Genomic DNA, 21,221 nt, shown 5'->3' on the forward strand with positions numbered 1-21,221 from the left:
TAATATATATATGAAAAGATAACAAACATAATTTCCGAAAAACAAATTGTTACATAAGCAAAAAATTGTTGCAGATAATCATCAAAGACCAGTCGTTATTGTTAGAAGAAGCCATATTAGTCGCAATATTGAAATGATACATGTGTATCATATTTATCTAATAATTATATTACACGTTTATGAGTAAATTTATAATGAAAAGATCAAAAGATACATTTGTAGACATTGCTTAGGATCCCTGTTATAGCTTTAAAATATTCGATCTTCTCCAATCTCCACTTCTGAATATATAAGTTCAGCAATTTCCTCCAACTCTAGGAATATATACACACTAGTTCTACCATGAATGCTGTTCATTTTTCCTCAACTATTTATTGTACCTTGCACTTATAATTTTTTTTGTTTTTTAAATTATATATTTATTTTCATATATATAATGTTTTGTTGGAGATTCAAATGAACTGTCGCAAGCATTTAAATGAAACATTTCAATTATTTGGATGACCATTTGTAACTGTTTAAATATACCATTGCAATCTTTTATATTTAACCATTGTAAGTTTTGGTGTTCAACCTTTGCAATATTTGGTGATCAACCATTGTAACTTTACTTCCATTGCAATATTTAGTGGTTAATCATTGCAATCTTTGGTATCTATATATATAGTAGTTGTGAGCAATGAAAAATGCAACAACAAGAAACATCGAAACAAATAAATAAATAGATAAAAAGGAGACTAAATAAAACATTAGCAACATGTGAATTTTAAAATTGAAAAGATAAAAGAAAATAAAAACACAACTATTTTTTTTTTGTCATCAACAATACAGACTCATACTGACACAACTGTTATTAGAGATTTTTTTGGTATGTTGCAAACTTAATTATAATTTTTTTATTTGAAATTCTTAAAATTTATATTTTAGAATTACATCTTTAAATCAATTTTTTTTTTTGTATTAGACTGTTTGAGCAATTCTACATTACAAGATAATGTTTTGAAGAGTTATATAACTTTCTCAAACACTTTTCGCTTTCTATATATATATATATATATATTTATATATTCATACTCTATTGATAATATTAAACCAAAATAGATTTAAGAGATTGCATGTTTTTATCATAATTTTATATATTTTATTTATAATTATTTTAAATAACTTAAAACTATTTTAAAAATTGTATTTTAATTTTAACTACACAAACTATAGAAATATTTTTAAGTTTTCAATTCTTTATATTATTATCTTTTTCTTCTAAACATTTTTATATTTAATTGTTAATATAGATATCTCCGCAGAGGTTCCATTCCTAGTGATACTAATATCAAAGTTACACATTTGTAAAATGAAAAGTAATCAGCAATAATTTTGAACAAATGTTTTTAGAACTTAATAAATCGTGTGGTTAAACTTTAGTTATTAATTTATCTTGCGGAGGTTCCATTTGTAATGATAATAATATCAAAGTTATACATTTGTAAAATGAAAAATTATCCGCAATAATCTTGGACAAATGTTTTTAGAAGGTAATAAATCAGGTAGTTAAAATCTAGTTATTAATTTAAGTGTAAGTTTATGGAAACAATACAAGGTATAACAATAGGGGAAAAAGAAAGTGTCAAAAAAGAACCCCCAAGGCAAACCAAAAAAAAAAAAGAGAATCCTATAGTTTCCTGCGATCTTCTTCTCTCTCTCTCTGTTACGCACGATGTGTTGAAGATACCTCTCTCTCTCTCTCTTCTTCTGTACAGTCTCTCTCTGCTTCTCTTTTCCCAGTGTGATTGAAACGTAAAGGAGTCAGATTTAGGGTTTTTGCGAGATTTCTGAGTGGATCTTGGTCCATGTCTTCCTCGTCGCAATCGTTTTCGGCTGGACGGCCTTCACCCCTGGCTTCTCCGTCGCAATCTCACCGCTTTTGTGGGCCTTCAGCTACATCTTCTGGCGGCGGAAGCTTCGACACTTTGAACCGTGTCATCACTGACCTTTGCAGCCATGGTAATCCTAAGGTAACGAACGCAAAGATTCTTCGTTCCTTTGGATTATTGAAATTAGTAGAAACCCAGAAAAAACTCTCTGAGTTGAATGTATAGTTGGTTTTCTAGAGTATGTATCTGATTTTAGCAAATTTTTGATGCTTTTCGACTTGTTGTATCAGGAAGGAGCTTCTTTAGCTTTTAGGAAACATGTGGAGGAAGCAGTTCGTGATCTTAGCGGTGAAGCTTCCTCTAGGTTCATGGAACAGTTATATGACAGGATTGCTACTTTAATTGAGAGCTCGAATGAGGCTGAAAACATGGGTGGCCTTAGAGCCATCGATGAGTTGACAGAGATTGGTTTTGGTGAGAATGCTACAAATGTTTCTCGCTTTGCGGGTTTTATGAGGACTGTGTTGTCCAAGCGTGACCCTGAAATCTTGGTGCTTGCTAGTAGAGTTTTGGGCCACCTTGCTCGAGCTGGTGGAGTCATGACTTCTGATGAAGTCGAGTTTCAGGTACGACCTTTGTTTCTTTCTTCTCATTGGTCCACAAAGTGTATTGATTGATCTTCTTCTTTCTTTTCCCAGATGAAAACTGCTTTTGATTGGCTTCACGGAGACAGGGTGGAATATCGTCGTTTCGCCGCTGTTCTAATTTTGAAGGTATCCTGACATCGACTCTCTTTTCTCTTTTGGTTACTCACAATTAATATGGCTATGTTCTTGCAACGTCGCAGGAGATGGCAGAAAATGCATCCACTGTCTTTAATGTTCACGTCCCTCAATTTGTGGATGCGATCTGGGTTGCATTAAGGGATCCCCAGTTGCAAGTACGGGAGCGAGCTGTTGAAGCTTTACGTGCTTGCCTTCGCGTTATCGAGAAAAGGGAGACTCGATGGCGTGTACAATGGTTCGTATCCCTTTCCTCTAACTATGATTTAGTGTCCTAAAATACGCGATAGTGCTATACTTCGCATTTTTTTTATTGTGTAAATGCAACTTATATTGGCTTTTTACCATATATTCTCCCAATGGTGATACTTCTTGAGCATATATGGCATGATCGATGTAGTCTCCATTGGAAATATAGCGAACCTGTCTCTCTCTTGCGTTAATGTTGTACACAGTTTTTAAGCTTTTTCAAAATAAATATTGGCTTACCAGATTTTCTGCTGGATTTAGATATTTTGCCCATACAATGTCCCTAATTTAGCAATAGGGTTTTCCTTGTTAGTTATGATATAAAGTCAAGTTAACTCATCTTCTCTCCATCTGGCTTTTGCAGGTACTATCGAATGTTTGAAGCTACACAGGATGGGTTGGGCAGAAATGCTCCGGTCCATAGTATTCATGGTTCCTTACTTGCTGTGGGGGAGCTATTGAGGTAAATAACCAGTGAATTTGTATTCTTAAAGCATCCTTTACAATAGCCAGACGCCCAGATTTATAACAGGCCCTCAGAAGAACTTTTTGTTTCCAGTGATGCCTCTGTTTTCGTTGTCTTTGTATTTTAGTTTCCACTGTTAAATAAAATATATATATTTCATGCATCTTCTTCCACTCTGTTAATGACTTAATGCTAGAGTTCATTTACAGGAATACTGGTGAGTTCATGATGTCTAGGTACCGAGAAGTTGCTGACATTGTCCTTAGATACCTTGAACATCGTGATCGCCTTGTTCGCCTTAGCATCACCTCGTTGCTGCCTCGAATTGCTCATTTCCTCCGTGACCGCTTTGTTACAAACTATTTAACGGTAAGTGACTGATAGATTCTTTGAAGCGAAAGTATATCCGTAAAACGTGATTATCTGAGTTACTTTCTTGCAGATATGTATGAATCATATTCTTACTGTGTTAAAAATACCGGCTGAACGTGCTAGTGGATTCATCGCCCTTGGGGAAATGGCTGGTGCTTTGGATGGTGAGCTTATCCACTATTTGCCGACTATTATGTCTCATCTGCGGGAGGCGGTGGGTTAAATTGATTTCCTTGAACATATTATCTACTTTTGTGTGTTAGTAATTTTTTTTAGCTGAACTTGAAAGAGGTTTCCTTTGATTATCCTATGTAGATTGCTCCACGTAAAGGTAGACCTTTGCTTGAAGCTGTGGCTTGTGTTGGTAACATCGCGAAGGCAATGGGATCCACGGTGGAAAATTATGTTCGAGATCTTCTAGATGCTATGTTTTCTTCTGGTCTCTCTTCTACGCTTGTTGACGCTCTTGATCAGATAACCATTAGGTAATAGTTGCACGATAGAAGTTTGTTACTACTTGCATTGATGTGTATTTGATGCTTGACAATTCTATTGGGTCTCAGCATTCCTTCATTGCTGCCGACGGTACAAGATCGGCTTCTAGATTGCATTTCATTGGTTCTTTCAAGATCTCATTATTCTCAAACCAAGCCTCCTGTTACCCTGGTTCGAAGTAGTACAGTTAGCATGGCACCACAGTCTACTGATCTTAGTAGTTCAGCCCAAGTTCAACTAGCCCTGCAGACTCTGGCTCGTTTCAATTTCAAGGTCAATGCTCCTTGCTGATGATATTTCCAAAAAATATGTTATTTATGTTACTGAACTTCTGCTTTCTGGCAGGGGCATGATCTTCTTGAATTCGCTAGGGAGTCGGTTGTTATTTATTTGGATGATGGGGATGCAACCACAAGAAAAAATGCTGCTTTGTGCTGTTGTAGACTAATTGCAGATTCCTTATCGGGGATCACGCAGTTTGGCTCAAGCAGGTCAACTCGAGCTGGAGGAAGACGAATGCGCCTTGTGGAAGAGGTTATATATACATACCAAAAGCCCTGTACATTTTTATTTATTATTGCTCGTCTCCAAGTCATCACTTTTTCTCATTACAAAAGGCGTCTTTGTAACGTTTTTCAAGTTTGGCCTCCAGTATCCCATCTGCTTCCTGATGGCATTTATAACTGTAATATCATTCGCTGTTTCAATTTTTCTGCTTGCCTTCCTGAGAAATGATGTTTGGGTTTTGTAGATTGTGGAAAAGCTTCTCAGGACAGCTGTTGCAGATGCTGATGTAAATGTTCGCAAGTCTATATTCGTTGCTTTGTATGGCAACCAATGTTTCGATGATTATCTAGCACAGGCTGATAGTTTGACTGCCATTTTTGCTTCATTAAATGATGAGGTATGGATTTGTTAGTTGTTTGATTAAAGTAGGGATATGACATAAGACAATTCTGTTTTGTTAAATATCTTATATTTGCATCTCTTGGGTGTCAATTTCAAGCAGCTCCAAATTAGATTTTTGACGCCATGATATGTTTTAGAAAGTGATGATACTTCTGTTTCCTTATTACTTTATATGTTCGTTTCCGTTTATGATATTATTATATACCGTTTCGAACTCCATCATTACCATACTCCAATTAGACATCCACCTATCTCAGATTGATATATTACGTGGACATACCTGTGAATTACAGAAAACTTGCAATTGTATTGCTTTTTGACATCAGCTTTGGTGGGTTCGTGAAGTAGTTACCTAATTTAGTTTCCTTATTACTCCCTTATAACAAAACTTTGAATACCAAGGCTTAGCTGACTTTTGGTCGACTGATTATCTTCTATTCTGTCACAGATCAGTCGTAATTAATTAAGTGTGATGGAATGCATAACTTGCTCTGATTGATGCACGAAATGCTTTAGTGTGAAACCCATCTTAACTTGATAAAGATGCTTTGCTTATGTTTCACTCCGCCTTACAAATTGTCCGTTCATGTTACGTTTCAATTCATATATTTGAATATCTTTGTTCAACAGGACCTTGATGTACGAGAATATGCCATCTCAGTTGCTGGGAGGTTATCCGAAAAAAACCCAGCATACGTTCTTCCAGCACTTCGTCGCCATCTTATACAACTGTTAACCTATCTTGAGCAGAGGTAACTGCAAATTTCTTTAGTTCTTATATGAAGATTTGTTTCCTATTATCAGTATCTGTTGGATTAACTTCCCACTGTGACGTCAGCAGTGCGGATAACAAGTGCAGAGAAGAGAGTGCGAAGCTCCTCGGTTGTTTAGTTCGAAATTGTGAACGGCTCATTCTTCCATATGTAGCTCCTGTGCAAAAGGTTTTATTTGAATTCTATTAATTCCTCACGTAATATGATTATTAGGTAATTCACGGGGTTGTGATTCTTTTATTTTCTAGGCACTTGTTGCAAGACTTAGTGAAGGAACTGGAGTGAATGCTAACAATAATATTGTCACTGGAGTTCTCGTAACTGTTGGGGATCTTGCAAGAGTGGTAAGTTTTTAGTTTTGTATTGTTGAACAAATTTATAACTGTAGTAAACGTAGAATTTGCAATCTGATTTTGACTCGTCCCAGCTGTGCTGGCAAAGCATATTTCAAAATTATAATGGCCTAGCCTGTATCTAAGATGTTGTCCTTTATTGTCTTTAAGTGGACAGAGCGGTGGCAAATTTATTTTATTTGTAATTGTTGTTTTTTGGTCTGGCTAAGAAATCCCTCCCCTGTTTTTTTTTTCACCGTGTTCAGGGTGGCTTGGCAATGAGACAATATATTCCGGAGCTAATGCCTTTGATTGTTGAAGCTTTAATGGATGGAGCTGCTGTAGCAAAACGTGAGGTGGCTGTTTCCACCCTTGGTCAAGTCGTTCAAAGTACAGGGTAGGAGATAATACTTTTACCTTCTTTTAATAACTTAAACTATGTTTTTTTTTTGTTAATCTTACTAGATTATGAACATGCTGATTTTTCTGCAAAATAATAAAACGCTACTATCTTGATTGGTGAAAGCTTGGTTCGATTGGATGGACATACTGGCTTGCAAGTGAATATTTGACATGAATACAGGCTTGTAGTTCTTCTACTAGTACTAGCTAAAAGCCTGAGCTATCTTTAGGCAGTTGATGTATATCAATGTCAGGAATGAGGATTGGTTTTATGTTTTTCCTGTGACCTACTAGAAGTGAGGAAATTCTAGATGAAATGAAAGATTGTTATTCGTAGCCAGTTCTTCAATTGCCAATTTTTGTGTTGGAACTTGTAATGTCTTCTTATTCTCTCTGCATACAAAATTGATTGATTTGCCACGACCTAGTGTATTATGCTGCTTAGATTTAATCAACTGTATTGTTGACATTGACGAGGTTGTAGACATACTTATAGATAGTGGGGTGAACAACTCGCACGTTGCATTGAATAGCTTGGGGAGTGTTTGTCATGTGCTAATTGCTATATATTGTGCACATACCTAATACAATATCAAGGGAGTTCCAGAAAATTAAAGTCCTCCCTGCATGTCATTTCATTGTTAACGTAGGTATGTTGTGACTCCATACAAGGAATACCCGTTGTTGCTTGGCTTACTCTTGAAATTGCTTAAGGGTGACTTAGTGTGGTCTACCAGACGAGAAGTGCTCAAGGTAGTTTCTAGAGAAATAAAATTCTAAGCTAGAGTATTCTAGAACATAGTTTATGTGAAAATCATTGGTTATATCTACAGGTTCTTGGAATTATGGGCGCTTTGGATCCTCATGTGCATAAACGTAACCAGCAAAGTTTATCAGGATCACATGGTGAAGTTCCTCGGGGTACTGGTGATTCAGGTCAACCTATTCCATCGATTGATGAGTTACCTGTGGAACTCCGGCCATCATTTGCTACATCTGAGGATTATTACTCTACGGTTAGCTCTAAACCCGTGTGAACATTTTGCAAATTTTGGTCTAAGTCGTGCTCATATCACCTACCTCGTTGTTATAGGTTGCTATCAACTCGCTTATGCGAATTCTTAGAGATCCATCACTTCTTAGTTACCACAAAAGGGTTGTTAGATCTCTGATGATCATTTTTAAGGTAACTAGAACAATTTTGACAGTTCTTACGGCTGAACTTGTGAGGGGATTGATAAGAACACGTTACAATTCTATCCCATCTTTTTTCTTGCGAGGTTAGTCAATGGGATTGGGATGCGTGCCTTATTTGCCAAAGGTATATAAAGATTATATCTCCAGCAGCTTCTCAGTCACTACTATTTCAGTCACTGCCATAATATATGTATCCTCTGAAGTTTTGCTAATTTTCTAAGGTTTTACCTGAGCTTTTTCACACTGTCCGCACTTCTGATGAAAACTTAAAGGACTTCATTACATGGGGTCTTGGGACTCTTGTTTCCATCGTGCGCCAGGTATATCCATATTAACATTTGTAGTTATGGCCAAAGTGCGACTGACTTGTGTAAACTCCTAGCTTACGTTATCTGTCTACAGCACATACGAAAGTATCTGCCAGAGTTGCTCTCACTAGTCTCTGAACTATGGTCATCCTTCACCTTGCCAGGTCCCGTACGCCCCTCTCGTGGTCTTCCGGTAAGTTGTATGTAGCCTAGACCGAGATATGTTTCTTATTGCTTTCCGAGCATATATCTTATGGAGAGTACTTCGTCTCTCTTGCTGACCACCAGGTTCTGCATCTACTGGAACATCTTTGTTTGGCACTTAATGATGAATTCAGAACTTATCTTCCAGTCATCCTTCCATGTTTCATCCAAGTATTAGGTGATGCGGAGCGGTGTAATGATTATATCTATGTTCCTGATATTCTCCACACACTCGAAGTGTTTGGCGGTCAGTAAACTTTTCTTGTTTTGACATCCTCATACTCTTTTTGTACTACTAGGGCACACGAATTGTAGTGTTGTATAAACGTATTTAATTTTCTAACCGAAACGTAACTAGGTTCCACGGTATGATATCTTCTTTTTTGGTAATCAGTGAGAGATATCCAAACTCTTTTTTTGTATATATAGGATCTTTGAATAGTGAAATTATTAGCCAGAATTCACTCCGTTGGCTGACCCTTAGATTCCATATTTGCAGGTACACTTGATGAGCACATGCATTTACTCCTTCCTGCCCTTATCCGATTGTTTAAAGTAGATGCTCCTGTAGCTATAAGACGCGATGCCATCAAAACTTTGACAAGAGTTATCCCGTGTGTTCAGGTTGGTATATTTTTTATTTATTTATTACTATATTTCTGTATGTTGCGGATCCACTCCATGTTAAGCTTCTTCTAATACCTGTTCTAATTATTGGTATATCTTCAGGTTACTGGTCACATCTCCGCTCTTGTGCATCACTTGAAGCTAGTATTAGATGGGTGAGTTTCGTCTTCTTAAAAGTCCAACAATTGTGATATATCTTTATGACAACATCTGTACCTTTCTTGGTATGCTGATTGTCTTAATTAGAAAACATTGCAATGTTTACTTTTTCGTAAGGTCTTTCTTCAATGCATCATATCACTATTTGAGTTTCTCTTTATAATGACTGGGTTCATTCATACCATCCTAGAGTTGGCAAGGCATGATCAGAACATAGTTTAATTATTATAATTGTCTGTTGTTTGTCATTGTTTACTTATTATCATTATCTATCATTTGTCTTCAAATGTAAGTATAAAATTGCTTATATCATGGAATACTTTTTGGTGGGATTGACGTTTCATATTTCTCTTTTCTTACTCATAGTTTTACCTTCTCGTTTAAATTTTTTGATGCGGGTCTTTGGCTCTTTGTTGTTATCCAGGAAGAATGATGAGTTGCGGAAAGAGGCTGTCGATGCACTATGCTGTTTGGCTCATGCTCTTGGAGAGGACTTCACCATATTCATTGAATCAATTCACAAGCTTTTGTTGAAGCATCGCTTGCGGGTGCTCTTCTTACTATCTTCTACATATAATAGCACTAGAAATATGTCTGTCGCGTATTTTGTATTATAGCTTGCATGCAACATACACATTTTTTCTTTTATATATACTTTTGTCTGTAAAATTTAACTGTACAATTTTCTTACAGCATAAAGAGTTTGAGGAAATTTATGCTCGATCCCGGAGACGTGAACCATTGATTGTAGCTACAACAGCCACTCAACAGTTAAGTAGGCGACTGCCAGTCGAGGTTATCAGGGATCCTGTAATTGAGAATGAGATCGATCCTTTTGAAGAAGGAAACGACAAAAACCATCAGGTACTCTTTGTTGTGTCATATTAAATGAACATATCCTCGATTTGTTAAAATTTTGTTATCAAGTTTCATTGTTGAGCTCATTATGCAAGTGTAACATTGTACAACTTTCTAGTCGGTAGTTTTCTAGTTGATGGAATAGTAATTTGATAAGAATATTACAAAGGAAAGAACCCATGGGAATGATTGCCTTATGTAGAATTTGCTTAGTGAGAAGGCTGGTCTTTTAACCAGCTTGTTTCTTTTCGTTTTTCTTATTGGGTGCCTATGCTAGGCAGCTTATCTGTGTATAACAACGTACATACATTGAAGTTCAGTCTTGGTACTCGAGAGCCAACCTGAGCCATTTGCTTCAATAACTTTGTAAAATATGCCCCTCTTTTGCTCTTCTCAACCTACACATTCCTTCAGCTTATGTAGACTAATAAAACACTATATGTGTTCAATCTTACATTATCCTCTTGTAAAGTTTCAAAGTTTCTCTAGGCTTTCTTTGTTTTGAAAGAACGAAATTGTTACTTATGGCTTTTGATGATCTGTTGAACAGGTTAATGATGGTAGACTACGGACAGCTGGAGAAGCTTCTCAACGCAGTACCAAGGAAGACTGGGAAGAATGGATGAGACATTTTAGTATTGAATTACTTAAAGAGTCTCCCTCTCCAGCATTGAGAACTTGTGCAAAACTTGCTCAGTTGCAGGTGCTTCATCTATACTCTTTTCTTTTTATCTCTCATAAGGGTATGCATTTTAACGACTGTACATTTCAGCCTTTTGTCGGGAGAGAATTGTTTGCCGCTGGCTTTGTCAGTTGCTGGGCACAGCTGAATGAAGCTAGCCAAACGCAGTTAGTTAGGAGCTTGGAGATGGCTTTTTCATCTCCAAATATCCCTCCTGAGATTTTGGCGACACTACTTAATTTGGTACGTTCTTTGTTAAGCTATAAAAAATTAAGTATGCTTTCCTTTAACTATGGTTATGCTCATCGAATGCTAGTGTTTTAAGCATAGGCAAATAGATACTGTTCAGTAATGAGTTAGCTACGTCTTGCTAGTTTGGAAACAAAAATCTGCTTAGGTCACCATTTCCTTAGTGATTGCACCTGTATTCTTTCTACTGGAAACACGTTTTTCGTTGCTAAAGCCATCAACTAAACAATATGTAAACGTTATTGGAAACATGACGAATATATTATGTTTTATCCAATATTAACACTGTCAAAATAAACCTCCTCTGTGTGATCCTGTTGCTTTGTCCTGTCACATGAGCTTGATTTCCTCAGTACTCTTTTTAGGCAGAGTTTATGGAACATGATGAAAAGCCTCTTCCCATTGATATTCGTCTCCTGGGGGCTCTTGCTGAAAAGGTCTGCGTCATGTATTTCTTAAGATGTGGCACTTCTGTCCTTTTTGAATCAAGCATTCATCTTATTTTTCTTGGTAATGGTGCGATTTTCAACTTTGCAGTGCCGTGTTTTTGCCAAAGCTTTGCACTATAAAGAGATGGAATTTGAGGGTCCACGGTCCAGGAGGATGGATGCCAACCCAGTTGCTATTGTTGAGGCACTTATACACATAAATAATCAATTACACCAGCATGAGGTACATTATCTTACTTCTACGACTTCCTCATCTCTGCTATGTGTCATTATCGATTGTTTGGGATTTGTTGTCATAGGCTGCTGTCGGCATACTGACCTATGCTCAACAACATCTTGATGTGCAATTAAAAGAATCATGGTAACATGACTTTTCTCATTGTTAATTTCATTTATTTCCGGTTGTGTGTGATAGCCTGATAGGCGCGCAGACAGAATTTGTTTGTTACTAGTAACAGTGTTTGTTTCTAGGTACGAGAAGCTGCAGCGATGGGACGATGCACTCAAGGCGTACACTTTGAAAGCATCTCAAACATCTAATCCCCATCTTGTATTAGAAGCCACATTAGGTAACCAAGTCTTATTTTGGGAAGATCCGTGTTCCCATTTCCATATAGTTTCTCGTGGAAGTGGAATCTAAGGTATTGTGAGTTTTTTGGGGGGTCGATATGTATCGCCAGCGTCTGAGCAGCTAGTATCGCATAAAGAATTATAGGTCTTAAATTCATAATATTCTCGCTCTGAGACTCTAGTTGGCAGAACAAAAAAGTCCATGCATCTGTTTTATGTGCATTAGTTCTAGACATGGAATCCATATGGCTTTTTATTCATTATCTGGATATATATTTTTCGTTGTTATTACTATTCATATGAAGGCTGAATTTGTCCTCTATGATTTTCTGAGATTTAACAGTATCTCGAGTGGCTTACACCTCCTAGAATCCATCCCCCTTAGATTCATAATCTTATGGCCGCTCTCTCTCTATTAATTTTGGGGATTTTTCCCAAAAGCTACATTTTTTGTGGTGCTTCTTCTTTCCCTAAATGAAATGTCCTGAATCTGTAGCTTTTTGACCATGCTGTAGGAAAAATGAGATGTCTCGCTGCACTTGCACGATGGGAAGAGCTAAATAATCTCTGCAAGGAGTACTGGAGTCCAGCTGAGCCATCTGCACGTCTGGAAATGGCACCAATGGTTGGTAATTAATGCTTATGCTAATTTCGGTTACATTAATTAAATGGATGTCTTTTTGCAACTATACTAGGCTGCCAATGCTGCGTGGAATATGGGAGAGTGGGATCAAATGGCGGAATATGTGTCTCGGTTAGATGATGGCGATGAAACAAAGCTTAGGGGTTTAGCAAGCCCTGCTTCAAGTGGCGATGGAAGCAGCAATGGCACATTCTTCAGGGCTGTTTTGTTAGTTCGGAGGGCGAAGGTACACTTGAATCTATGCTTTTTTGCTTTTGCCTCATAGCAGGCTTTCTTAAAATAATTGCGGACGCACTTATTTATGTGTATGTGTTCCTTTGTTGTTTGTCTCTAGTATGATGAGGCGCGGGAATATGTTGAAAGAGCTAGAAAATGTCTTGCGACAGAACTTGCAGCGCTGGTAGGTTTTCATATCTGGTAGCATATATAATTTCGGTTAGTCATTTGATGTGATTAAGGGATCAGAAGTAAAGCAGCAAGGATATTTGTAACTAGAGTCTCAGCCTTTTGCATTATGTCCATTAAACTATTTGAGTACGTCAGAGACTGTTGGAAGTAGGAAGATACATTCTCGACATCTTAGTTGCACTGTTGAGCTCTGTTAAACAACATTTTGTGCATGTTATTGTTTAGTTCCTGTCAGTAAAAGCATCATGAAATCACAATGGTTGCCTTCTTAGTTTCTCTTGAGTATTTCTCTCGTGGACTGAAAACTTGTAACTGTCTTTGTCCATTTTGTCTATATTTGCGCTTCTGCAGGTTTTGGAGAGTTACGAGCGTGCTTACAGCAATATGGTTCGAGTCCAGCAGCTGTCAGAACTAGAAGAGGTCAGATCTCATTCATTCAAAATCAATTGTCCTTGCGAGCCTCGCTAACCCCCTGAGTTGGAGGGAAAACAGGAGAAAGTATTAACAAATACATGATGAATCTTTCTTATTTCTTTGTATTTCTTCCTGTTCTATCGATAATAGGTAATTGAATATTATACGCTGCCTGTGGGAAATAATATTGCTGAAGAACGGAGAGCCCTAATTCGTAGTATGTGGACTCAGCGGATTCAGGGATCTAAGCGTAATGTAGAGGTACAATATTTCTTGTGTTTACATGTTAGTTGAGCTACTGAAATGAATGACAAGTCATATGGTATTGTAAGCATGAGATATTTGCTGTATCGTGACTTTAGTAAATTAACAGATTGAGGTTTTTCTTAATAAATCAAGGTTTGCTTTACTTATTTTTTTATCTTTTGATTTATAAAGAAAGTAGCGACTGTATCGTACACCTAAATAATAAGCAACAAGGAATTTCATTGACATTTTTTTGAAGTGATCTCAGTTGTTCCATATGACAGTCTTATTTTTAATACTTCGTATCCTCTGCTCAGGTGTGGCAATCACTTTTGGCTGTTCGGGCACTTGTGCTACCTCCTACAGAAGATGTTGAAACTTGGCTCAAGTTTGCCTCGCTTTGTCGAAAAAGTGGGAGGATCAGTCAGGCAAAGTCTACTCTACTCAAGCTCTTGCCGGTATTGACCTTTTGCCTTTTGATAAAATATTTCTGTGAGTGCAGCTTGATTCTGTTTTGTCTAACGTATGACATCCTAATTTTGTAGTTTGATCCAGAAGTATCACCAGAAGACATGCAATATCACGGACCTCCACAAGTGATGCTTGGATATTTAAAATACCAATGGTCACTTGGAGAGGAACGCAAGCGCAAAGAGGCGTTTGCCAAGCTGCAAGTATGTCATATTCGTATTAGCTACTTGCATTGTCTGGATTGATTCTCTTTCTCACATTTTCCCATTTTCTTATTTAAATGGCCATGTTTCTTCTCAATGTGAATTGAATGTTTTTAGATTCTGACGAGAGAACTCTCAAGTGTGCCACATTCTCAGTCTGACATGATGGCTAGTATGGTATCTAGCAAGGGAGCAAATGTTCCACTTCTTGCACGTGTAAATCTCAAATTGGGAACATGGCAGTGGGCACTTTCTCCCGGATTGAATGATGGGTCTATTCAAGGTGAATATTAGTTACTTTTAACAGTGTAAGTGTAGTCAAACTAGGTCTGACCATAACATTCTGGTGACAATCTAATACTCTTTTTTCAGAAATTCTTGATGCCTTTAGCAAATCTACCATCTATGCTCCTAAATGGGCTAAGGCATGGCACACATGGGCGTTATTCAATACGGCAGTGATGTCTCATTACATATCAAAAGGTCAAATTGCTTCTCAGTTTGTTGCTGCTGCAGTCACTGGATACTTCCATTCTATAGCATGTGCAGCGAATGCGAAAGGAGTTGATGATAGTTTACAGGTTAAGTGTGCATGCTTTCATTGATTCCATGTTTCACGTACCAAATGTCTTTTCTTCACCTTTTTATGCCACATAGATTAGGTTCCATCTCTGATATTTGTTGAGTTAGGAGTTTTTTTGCAACACTAGTCTTTCCTTATTTTCTGTCTTTTGTTTGCATATAAAAAAGAAATGTCTTTCTTCTTTTTTCTGATAAATATTAATGGTTTCTGTATGAACCTACCCTTTGAAATCTCTAATATGCTAATAAGTAGCAAAAAGGTGATTGCTCTTAGGGAGTTTGATCGAAGCTTTGTTTGCTTCAGACTGACGTTTACTCTGGTGTTGAATCTACTTTAACAAACATTTTAAGGGCAAAACGTCGTTAGCCAACAGTGAAATTATTGACTTATGTCCTAAAAATGTCTGCATCAGGAGACATTTTTAATTATTTCATTTGTTTGCCTCAAGTTCTAAGTTGCTTTTGTTGAATTAGTTTTCCCTTCTGTCTCATTTCCTTAGGATATACTGCGTCTTCTCACGTTATGGTTCAACCATGGAGCTACGGCTGATGTCCAAACAGCATTGAAGAGAGGATTCAGTCATGTCAGCATTGACACATGGCTTGTTGTGTTGCCTCAAATAATTGCTAGGATACATTCAAATAACCGTGCTGTCAGGGAATTGATACAGTCTCTTCTCATCCGCATAGGAGAAAACCACCCACAGGTTTGTAGTTTTCCATTAATCTGAACTTTACAATCTTCATCTATCTTACGAATTTAAGAAGATATGAATAAGTTTTGCTCTACCATTTTGAATTTGATATTGCAGACGTTTGATCTCTTTATTATTAACGAAGTGTCATACTAACACAGAACTCATAATTTCTCCTTGAATGTTTTCAGGCTCTTATGTATCCCCTTCTCGTTGCATGTAAATCAATAAGCAATCTGCGGAGAGCTGCAGCTCAAGAGGTGGTTGATCAAGTTCGCCAGCACAGTGGCGCCCTTGTGGATCAGGCTAGTAGTCGTCTTATTGTGCTTAGCTTTGTCTATAACTTTGAAAGCATTTTCTTTCAACTGAGCTAATTGGTGACCCCTTTCCTTTACCCCCACAACAAAAAAAAAAAAAACAGGCACAACTTGTATCACATGAACTTATCAGGGTTGCTATACTCTGGCATGAAATGTGGCATGAAGCACTAGAAGAAGCTAGTCGCTTGTATTTTGGAGAACATAACATTGAAGGAATGCTGAAAGTACTTGAGCCATTACATGAGATGCTTGAAGAAGGTGCAAGAAAGGACAATGTGACCATACAAGAGAGAGCATTTATAGAGGTATGTCCATTTTCATTCCTGGTTTTCCAAATTTGGTATAACATAGTATTTTTCTTACACGTACATGCCATTAGCTGTGTGTGTCTCCACGGTATCCTTGATTTTACTTTTCTCTAGCACAGAACTGCACAGCATTGCAGCATCTAGTTTTGCTTTTGCCATGTAACCTGTGGTCATTTGAAGTTTTAAGAATTTAAATCAACTAGCTGACCATGAGAGAATTTGAGGATTACGGTGTGGAGTATTTGTTTTCATATATTTCAGTAAAAGGCTATATGTCAAACTGGATGATGATTTTCGTATCAGCAACTGAAGCTAGTGTATTGTTGATGCAGGCATACCGTCACGAACTACTAGAGGCATATGAATGTTGTATCAATTACAAGAGAACTGGAAAAGATGCTGAACTTACACAGGTGACGAAAGTTTTAAAGCAAAATTTCAGATGTCTTCTTGCTCTTTATCTCAGGAAAGGGGCATAAATTGACATGTTTTTCTTTTCAATTGTTCATCTTCATTAGGCTTGGGATCTTTACTATCACGTATTCAAACGGATTGACAAACAGCTTGCCAGTCTCACAACATTGGATTTGGAAGTAATTAGATTCTCTATTTCTTATTGTTCTCTCTTCTCTTTTTTACTTTATAATCTAACTATCACGTTACATGTTGGATAGTCTGTATCTCCTGAATTGCTGCTGTGTCGTGACTTGGAGCTAGCTGTTCCTGGAACATACCGTGCGGGTAACATTTTGAACTACAGTTTGTCTGAGCTGATTTACGGTTTTAACCTAGGATTCGGTGCTTAGATCACTGCTTTGGTTTTATTTAAATAGATGCCCCCGTTGTGACGATAGCATCGTTTTCTCGTCAACTTCTTGTCATAACATCTAAACAACGACCACGGAAATTGACTATTCACGGAAATGACGGTGAGGACTATGCATTTTTGTTAAAGGGACATGAAGATTTAAGGCAAGATGAGCGTGTTATGCAGGTGATTTTCAAAAAAAAAAAAAAAAACAGTTGTTCAGTTATTGTGTTAACTACAAGATAACACTTTGCTCTATTGTGTTCCAGCTTTTTGGTTTGGTGAACACTTTGCTCGAGAATTCCAGAAAAACAGCAGAAAAAGATTTGTCCATCCAACGGTATTCTGTAATACCATTATCTCCCAATAGTGGACTCATTGGATGGGTTCCCAACTGCGATACCCTTCACCATCTTATTCGAGAATACAGAGATGCACGAAAGGTTTGTCTTTTTATTCATGAAGGTTTTCACTCGTGAAGCTGTCTGCAGTTTCTGTTGATTCTTACACATGCCTTTCCTTATTTCCAGATCATTCTTAATCAAGAACACAAACATATGTTGAGTTTTGCTCCAAACTACGACAATCTACCGCTCATAGCAAAGATTGAAGTATTTGAGTACGCTCTTGAAAACACAGAGGGAAATGATCTGTCCAGGGTACTCAATCTCTTTAACTTCTAGTAGTTTTCTCTTGGCTAAAGTAACTAATCTGGAATACTAAATTGCTTTGTTTCTCCTTCTTGGTAGGTTCTCTGGTTAAAAAGTCGCTCGTCAGAGGTATGGCTGGAGAGAAGAACCAACTATACTAGAAGTTTAGCCGTTATGAGTATGGTATGTGGTTGCTTTCATCATTTGCTCACCACTTGTCTAGCCTCAAAGTAGAGTTTTACTCATGTTTAAATGAACTTCTCTCGCATTACTTTTTGTGTCAGGTTGGTTATATTCTTGGGTTAGGTGATCGACACCCAAGTAACCTTATGCTAGATAGATACAGGTACATAAAATTAACAAATTGTTTACATTACTTAAAAGATCCAACTATGGTTCTATTTCTTTATCAATGGTTTCAATTTTTCAGTGGGAAAATCTTGCATATTGATTTCGGAGATTGTTTTGAGGCGTCTATGAATAGAGAGAAGTTTCCTGAAAAGGTATTATCTATAATCTTTTCCTCGTAATAATATAGTTGTTTGCGACAATGATATGAAGAGAGAGCTTTATTGGCTAAACAACATTTTGTTAGGTTCCGTTCCGTCTGACAAGAATGCTTGTCAAAGCAATGGAAGTAAGTGGCATCGAAGGAAACTTCCGGTCGACATGCGAAAATGTTATGCAAGTTCTCAGAACCAACAAAGACAGTGTAATGGCAATGATGGAGGCGTTTGTGCATGATCCTTTAATCAATTGGCGTCTTTTTAATTTCAATGAAGTCCCTCAACTAGCCCTACTCGGTAACAACAATCCCAACGGTCCTGCTAATGTTGAACCTGAGGAAGTAGATGAAGATCCTGCTGATGTAGACCTTCCTCAGCCTCAAAGGAGTACTCGAGAGAAGGAAATTCTTCAGGTTTCTTTTTAAAATCTTTATCTTGCTATCATGTTTTCATCAAATATTATTTCTATTGTTGATTTGATTTGAGTATTGGATTGTGTTTCAGGCTGTGAATATGCTTGGAGATGCAAATGAGGTATTGAACGAGCGTGCAGTAGTTGTCATGGCTCGTATGAGTCATAAGCTTACAGGCCGTGATTTCTCTACGTCTGCGGTTCCAAGCAATCCCATTGCTGATCACAATAACTTGCTCGGAGGAGATTCTCATGAAGTCGAACATGGTTTGTCTGTGAAAGTTCAGGTTCAAAAGCTAATTGATCAAGCCACTTCCCATGAAAATCTATGTCAAAATTATGTTGGGTATGTTCTTCTCCACTGTTGTGCTTATCTATTTTCACTGGCATTTCCAATGGATCGATGCAAAAATGTGAACAAATTTTCTTGTTTTTGTTTGCAGGTGGTGCCCTTTCTGGTGAGAAGGATCATATGTTCTGTTTATTGTAAATAGGCGTTGTAAAATTTCAACTAAGTTGCATTTTTTTAAATTTAATTCGATGATAAACTATGGTATTTTTTGTATGTAAATAATGTGTGAAGTCGATTTGGAGTTTCGTTTTTGTTTATGTTGGCCGGCTTAGCTTCGGGGATATCAACGTCGTCTTTGTATCTTTCGCATGTTTCAATCAAAGTATTTTGAAGTGAAAAAAAAGATGTGCTAGGTCCCTAGTCATGTCTTATATAATTTTATTAAGTGTAGTAGCGTGGTTGAATAGATGAGCATGCTACATTCTCCTACATTTTTTCTTCCTTTTTGCATTTGGAATAATCATTGCTCACCAGTTACCTCCCAAGTTATTTTATGAATTTATCGATTTACTAGGTATCTTTCTGCACCATATGCTTTAAATATTTTTTAACAGATAAATATAAATTATATTTTAAAATAAAATTTTATTAATATTGTAAATTTTTCTTTTTCGTATCAATATTTTAATATAAATTTTATTTAATTAAACATAAAATTATATTTAAGAATATGCATGTATATATTTGAAATTATAATCTTAGATAAATTTTTTATCTATTTATTTTAATTAAATATATTAAATAAATTTGTAAAAGTTGCATAATTATCAAAAATTAAAATTAGACAATATTTACAAAATTTGTAGATATATAAGAAAATAATGATTTTATGATTAAGTTTTTTTTTTTTAATTGTATACATTTTTGAAAAATTTAGTAATAAAATTGCATGATTTAAAAATATATAATTAAATTATATTTCGAAATTTATAATGCCATATTTGAATATATTTATTTTAATAATGATTTATGAGTTATTCTCATATTCTAAAAAAATTTCCAAAAAAATAAATTGACATTAAATGTAATATATGAATTATTACCATATTATAAAAAGTTTACCAAAAATATAATAACATTAAATGCAATTTTCTATGTCATATTAAGCTATAAGACATGTCATCAATTTCAGTAGCTATGTCATATTTGTTTTGTGAAATTGATTGTAGAAAAGACATGTGGCAAAATCACTTCGCAAATATAGTCTAGGGAATGCATTTTTCACGAAAAAAACTTTGAAAGGAGATTTCCATAAAATTCATAACAGTAGTAATTAGAAAAAAGGGAAATTTGCCTCTATAACTACAAAAAAAATTCAAATTTGTTAAATAACCAAAAACACGCTCTCTCTCTCCAACTTCCTCTTCATATCTCTTTCTTCCTTCTCTCTAGAAAACCAATTTCCCTTCTTTTAATGGTTAGTACACAAATAAGCCCTAAACAAATCTCTATTTTGGCATATTTCTTTTCTGAAAACAAAATGTAGTTCTTTATAAAACAATAAATACTTTGTCTTTTTTTTTTTTGATGAAATTTCATATTTATTGATCAGAGGGAAATTTACAAAAGAATTGGCCTAATAAAGAATAAGAGGTCTAAAGTATCATAATTGCAAAAATAAACTTAGAGTCAAGGTGACACTTCAAACCATCTGCAAAGAAGGCCTTCCAACTTGTGCCCCCGGCGATACTTAAGAGAGCTAATGCGATTGCGCATTGTCTTATCAATAAGACGCGTCATCTGCGATGTCGTAGACCACGGCTTCTGGTGTCGTCGCCCATTCCGTTCCCTCCATATACTATAAATGGTCAGTTGAAATACCAGTCTGACCAGCACCGAGTCAAGAGCAGGAGTACGAGTTCGCTGAATAGACAACAGAGTTGCAGACCAGTCTGGATTCATCCTTCGACCAAGTAAACGTCCTGCCACATTATCCCAGACCGTGTAACTGTAGGGGCACGCAAAAAATAAATGATCCCTAGTCTCATCGGGTTCTCCACACAGAGTACAAGGTTGAGTGATTCCCCATGTACGCATTCGATTTCCGGTGGACAACCTATTTTTAACAGCCAACCAAGTCATGAAACTGTAACGAGGAATCCCTTGCGTAAACCACACAACCTTACACCAAGGTACAATCTCACGCTTATCTCTGATCTGCTGCCAAGTTTCTGAAGTGGAAAACATACCCTTGAACTGATCATCAGACTGCCTCCAAACCACGATATCCTTACCATTGTCTGAGCAAG

The 21,221-nt window shown here is 36.6% G+C and overlaps 1 protein-coding gene across 1 annotated transcript; it reads left to right on the top strand.

Moving 5' to 3' along the window:
* Positions 1–1,691: 1,691 nt before the first annotated feature.
* LOC106400890 (serine/threonine-protein kinase TOR-like) lies at positions 1,692–19,274 on the top strand. The gene is made up of 56 exons (XM_013841292.3): positions 1,692–2,012; positions 2,162–2,497; positions 2,570–2,644; positions 2,719–2,891; positions 3,267–3,365; positions 3,578–3,737; positions 3,811–3,954; positions 4,056–4,225; positions 4,304–4,508; positions 4,581–4,769; positions 4,987–5,139; positions 5,775–5,896; positions 5,986–6,085; positions 6,166–6,261; positions 6,516–6,646; positions 7,302–7,404; positions 7,485–7,667; positions 7,745–7,837; positions 7,937–7,972; positions 8,070–8,168; positions 8,251–8,349; positions 8,445–8,607; positions 8,860–8,984; positions 9,090–9,142; positions 9,571–9,694; positions 9,840–10,010; positions 10,555–10,707; positions 10,777–10,929; positions 11,301–11,372; positions 11,473–11,607; positions 11,684–11,745; positions 11,856–11,953; positions 12,470–12,579; positions 12,650–12,823; positions 12,932–12,997; positions 13,357–13,425; positions 13,570–13,680; positions 13,983–14,123; positions 14,211–14,339; positions 14,457–14,622; positions 14,712–14,920; positions 15,422–15,628; positions 15,808–15,921; positions 16,038–16,241; positions 16,577–16,657; positions 16,763–16,837; positions 16,919–16,985; positions 17,078–17,238; positions 17,322–17,495; positions 17,583–17,711; positions 17,802–17,885; positions 17,987–18,048; positions 18,133–18,205; positions 18,298–18,621; positions 18,713–18,966; positions 19,064–19,274. The coding sequence occupies exons 1-56, from the start codon at positions 1,848–1,850 to the stop codon at positions 19,080–19,082; spliced, it is 7,443 nt and encodes a 2,480-aa protein (XP_013696746.2). The 5' UTR covers positions 1,692–1,847; the 3' UTR covers positions 19,083–19,274.
* Positions 19,275–21,221: the final 1,947 nt, after the last annotated feature.

Source organism: Brassica napus, chromosome A5, assembly GCF_020379485.1.
Source record: "Brassica napus cultivar Da-Ae chromosome A5, Da-Ae, whole genome shotgun sequence".
NCBI lineage: Eukaryota > Viridiplantae > Streptophyta > Magnoliopsida > Brassicales > Brassicaceae > Brassica > Brassica napus.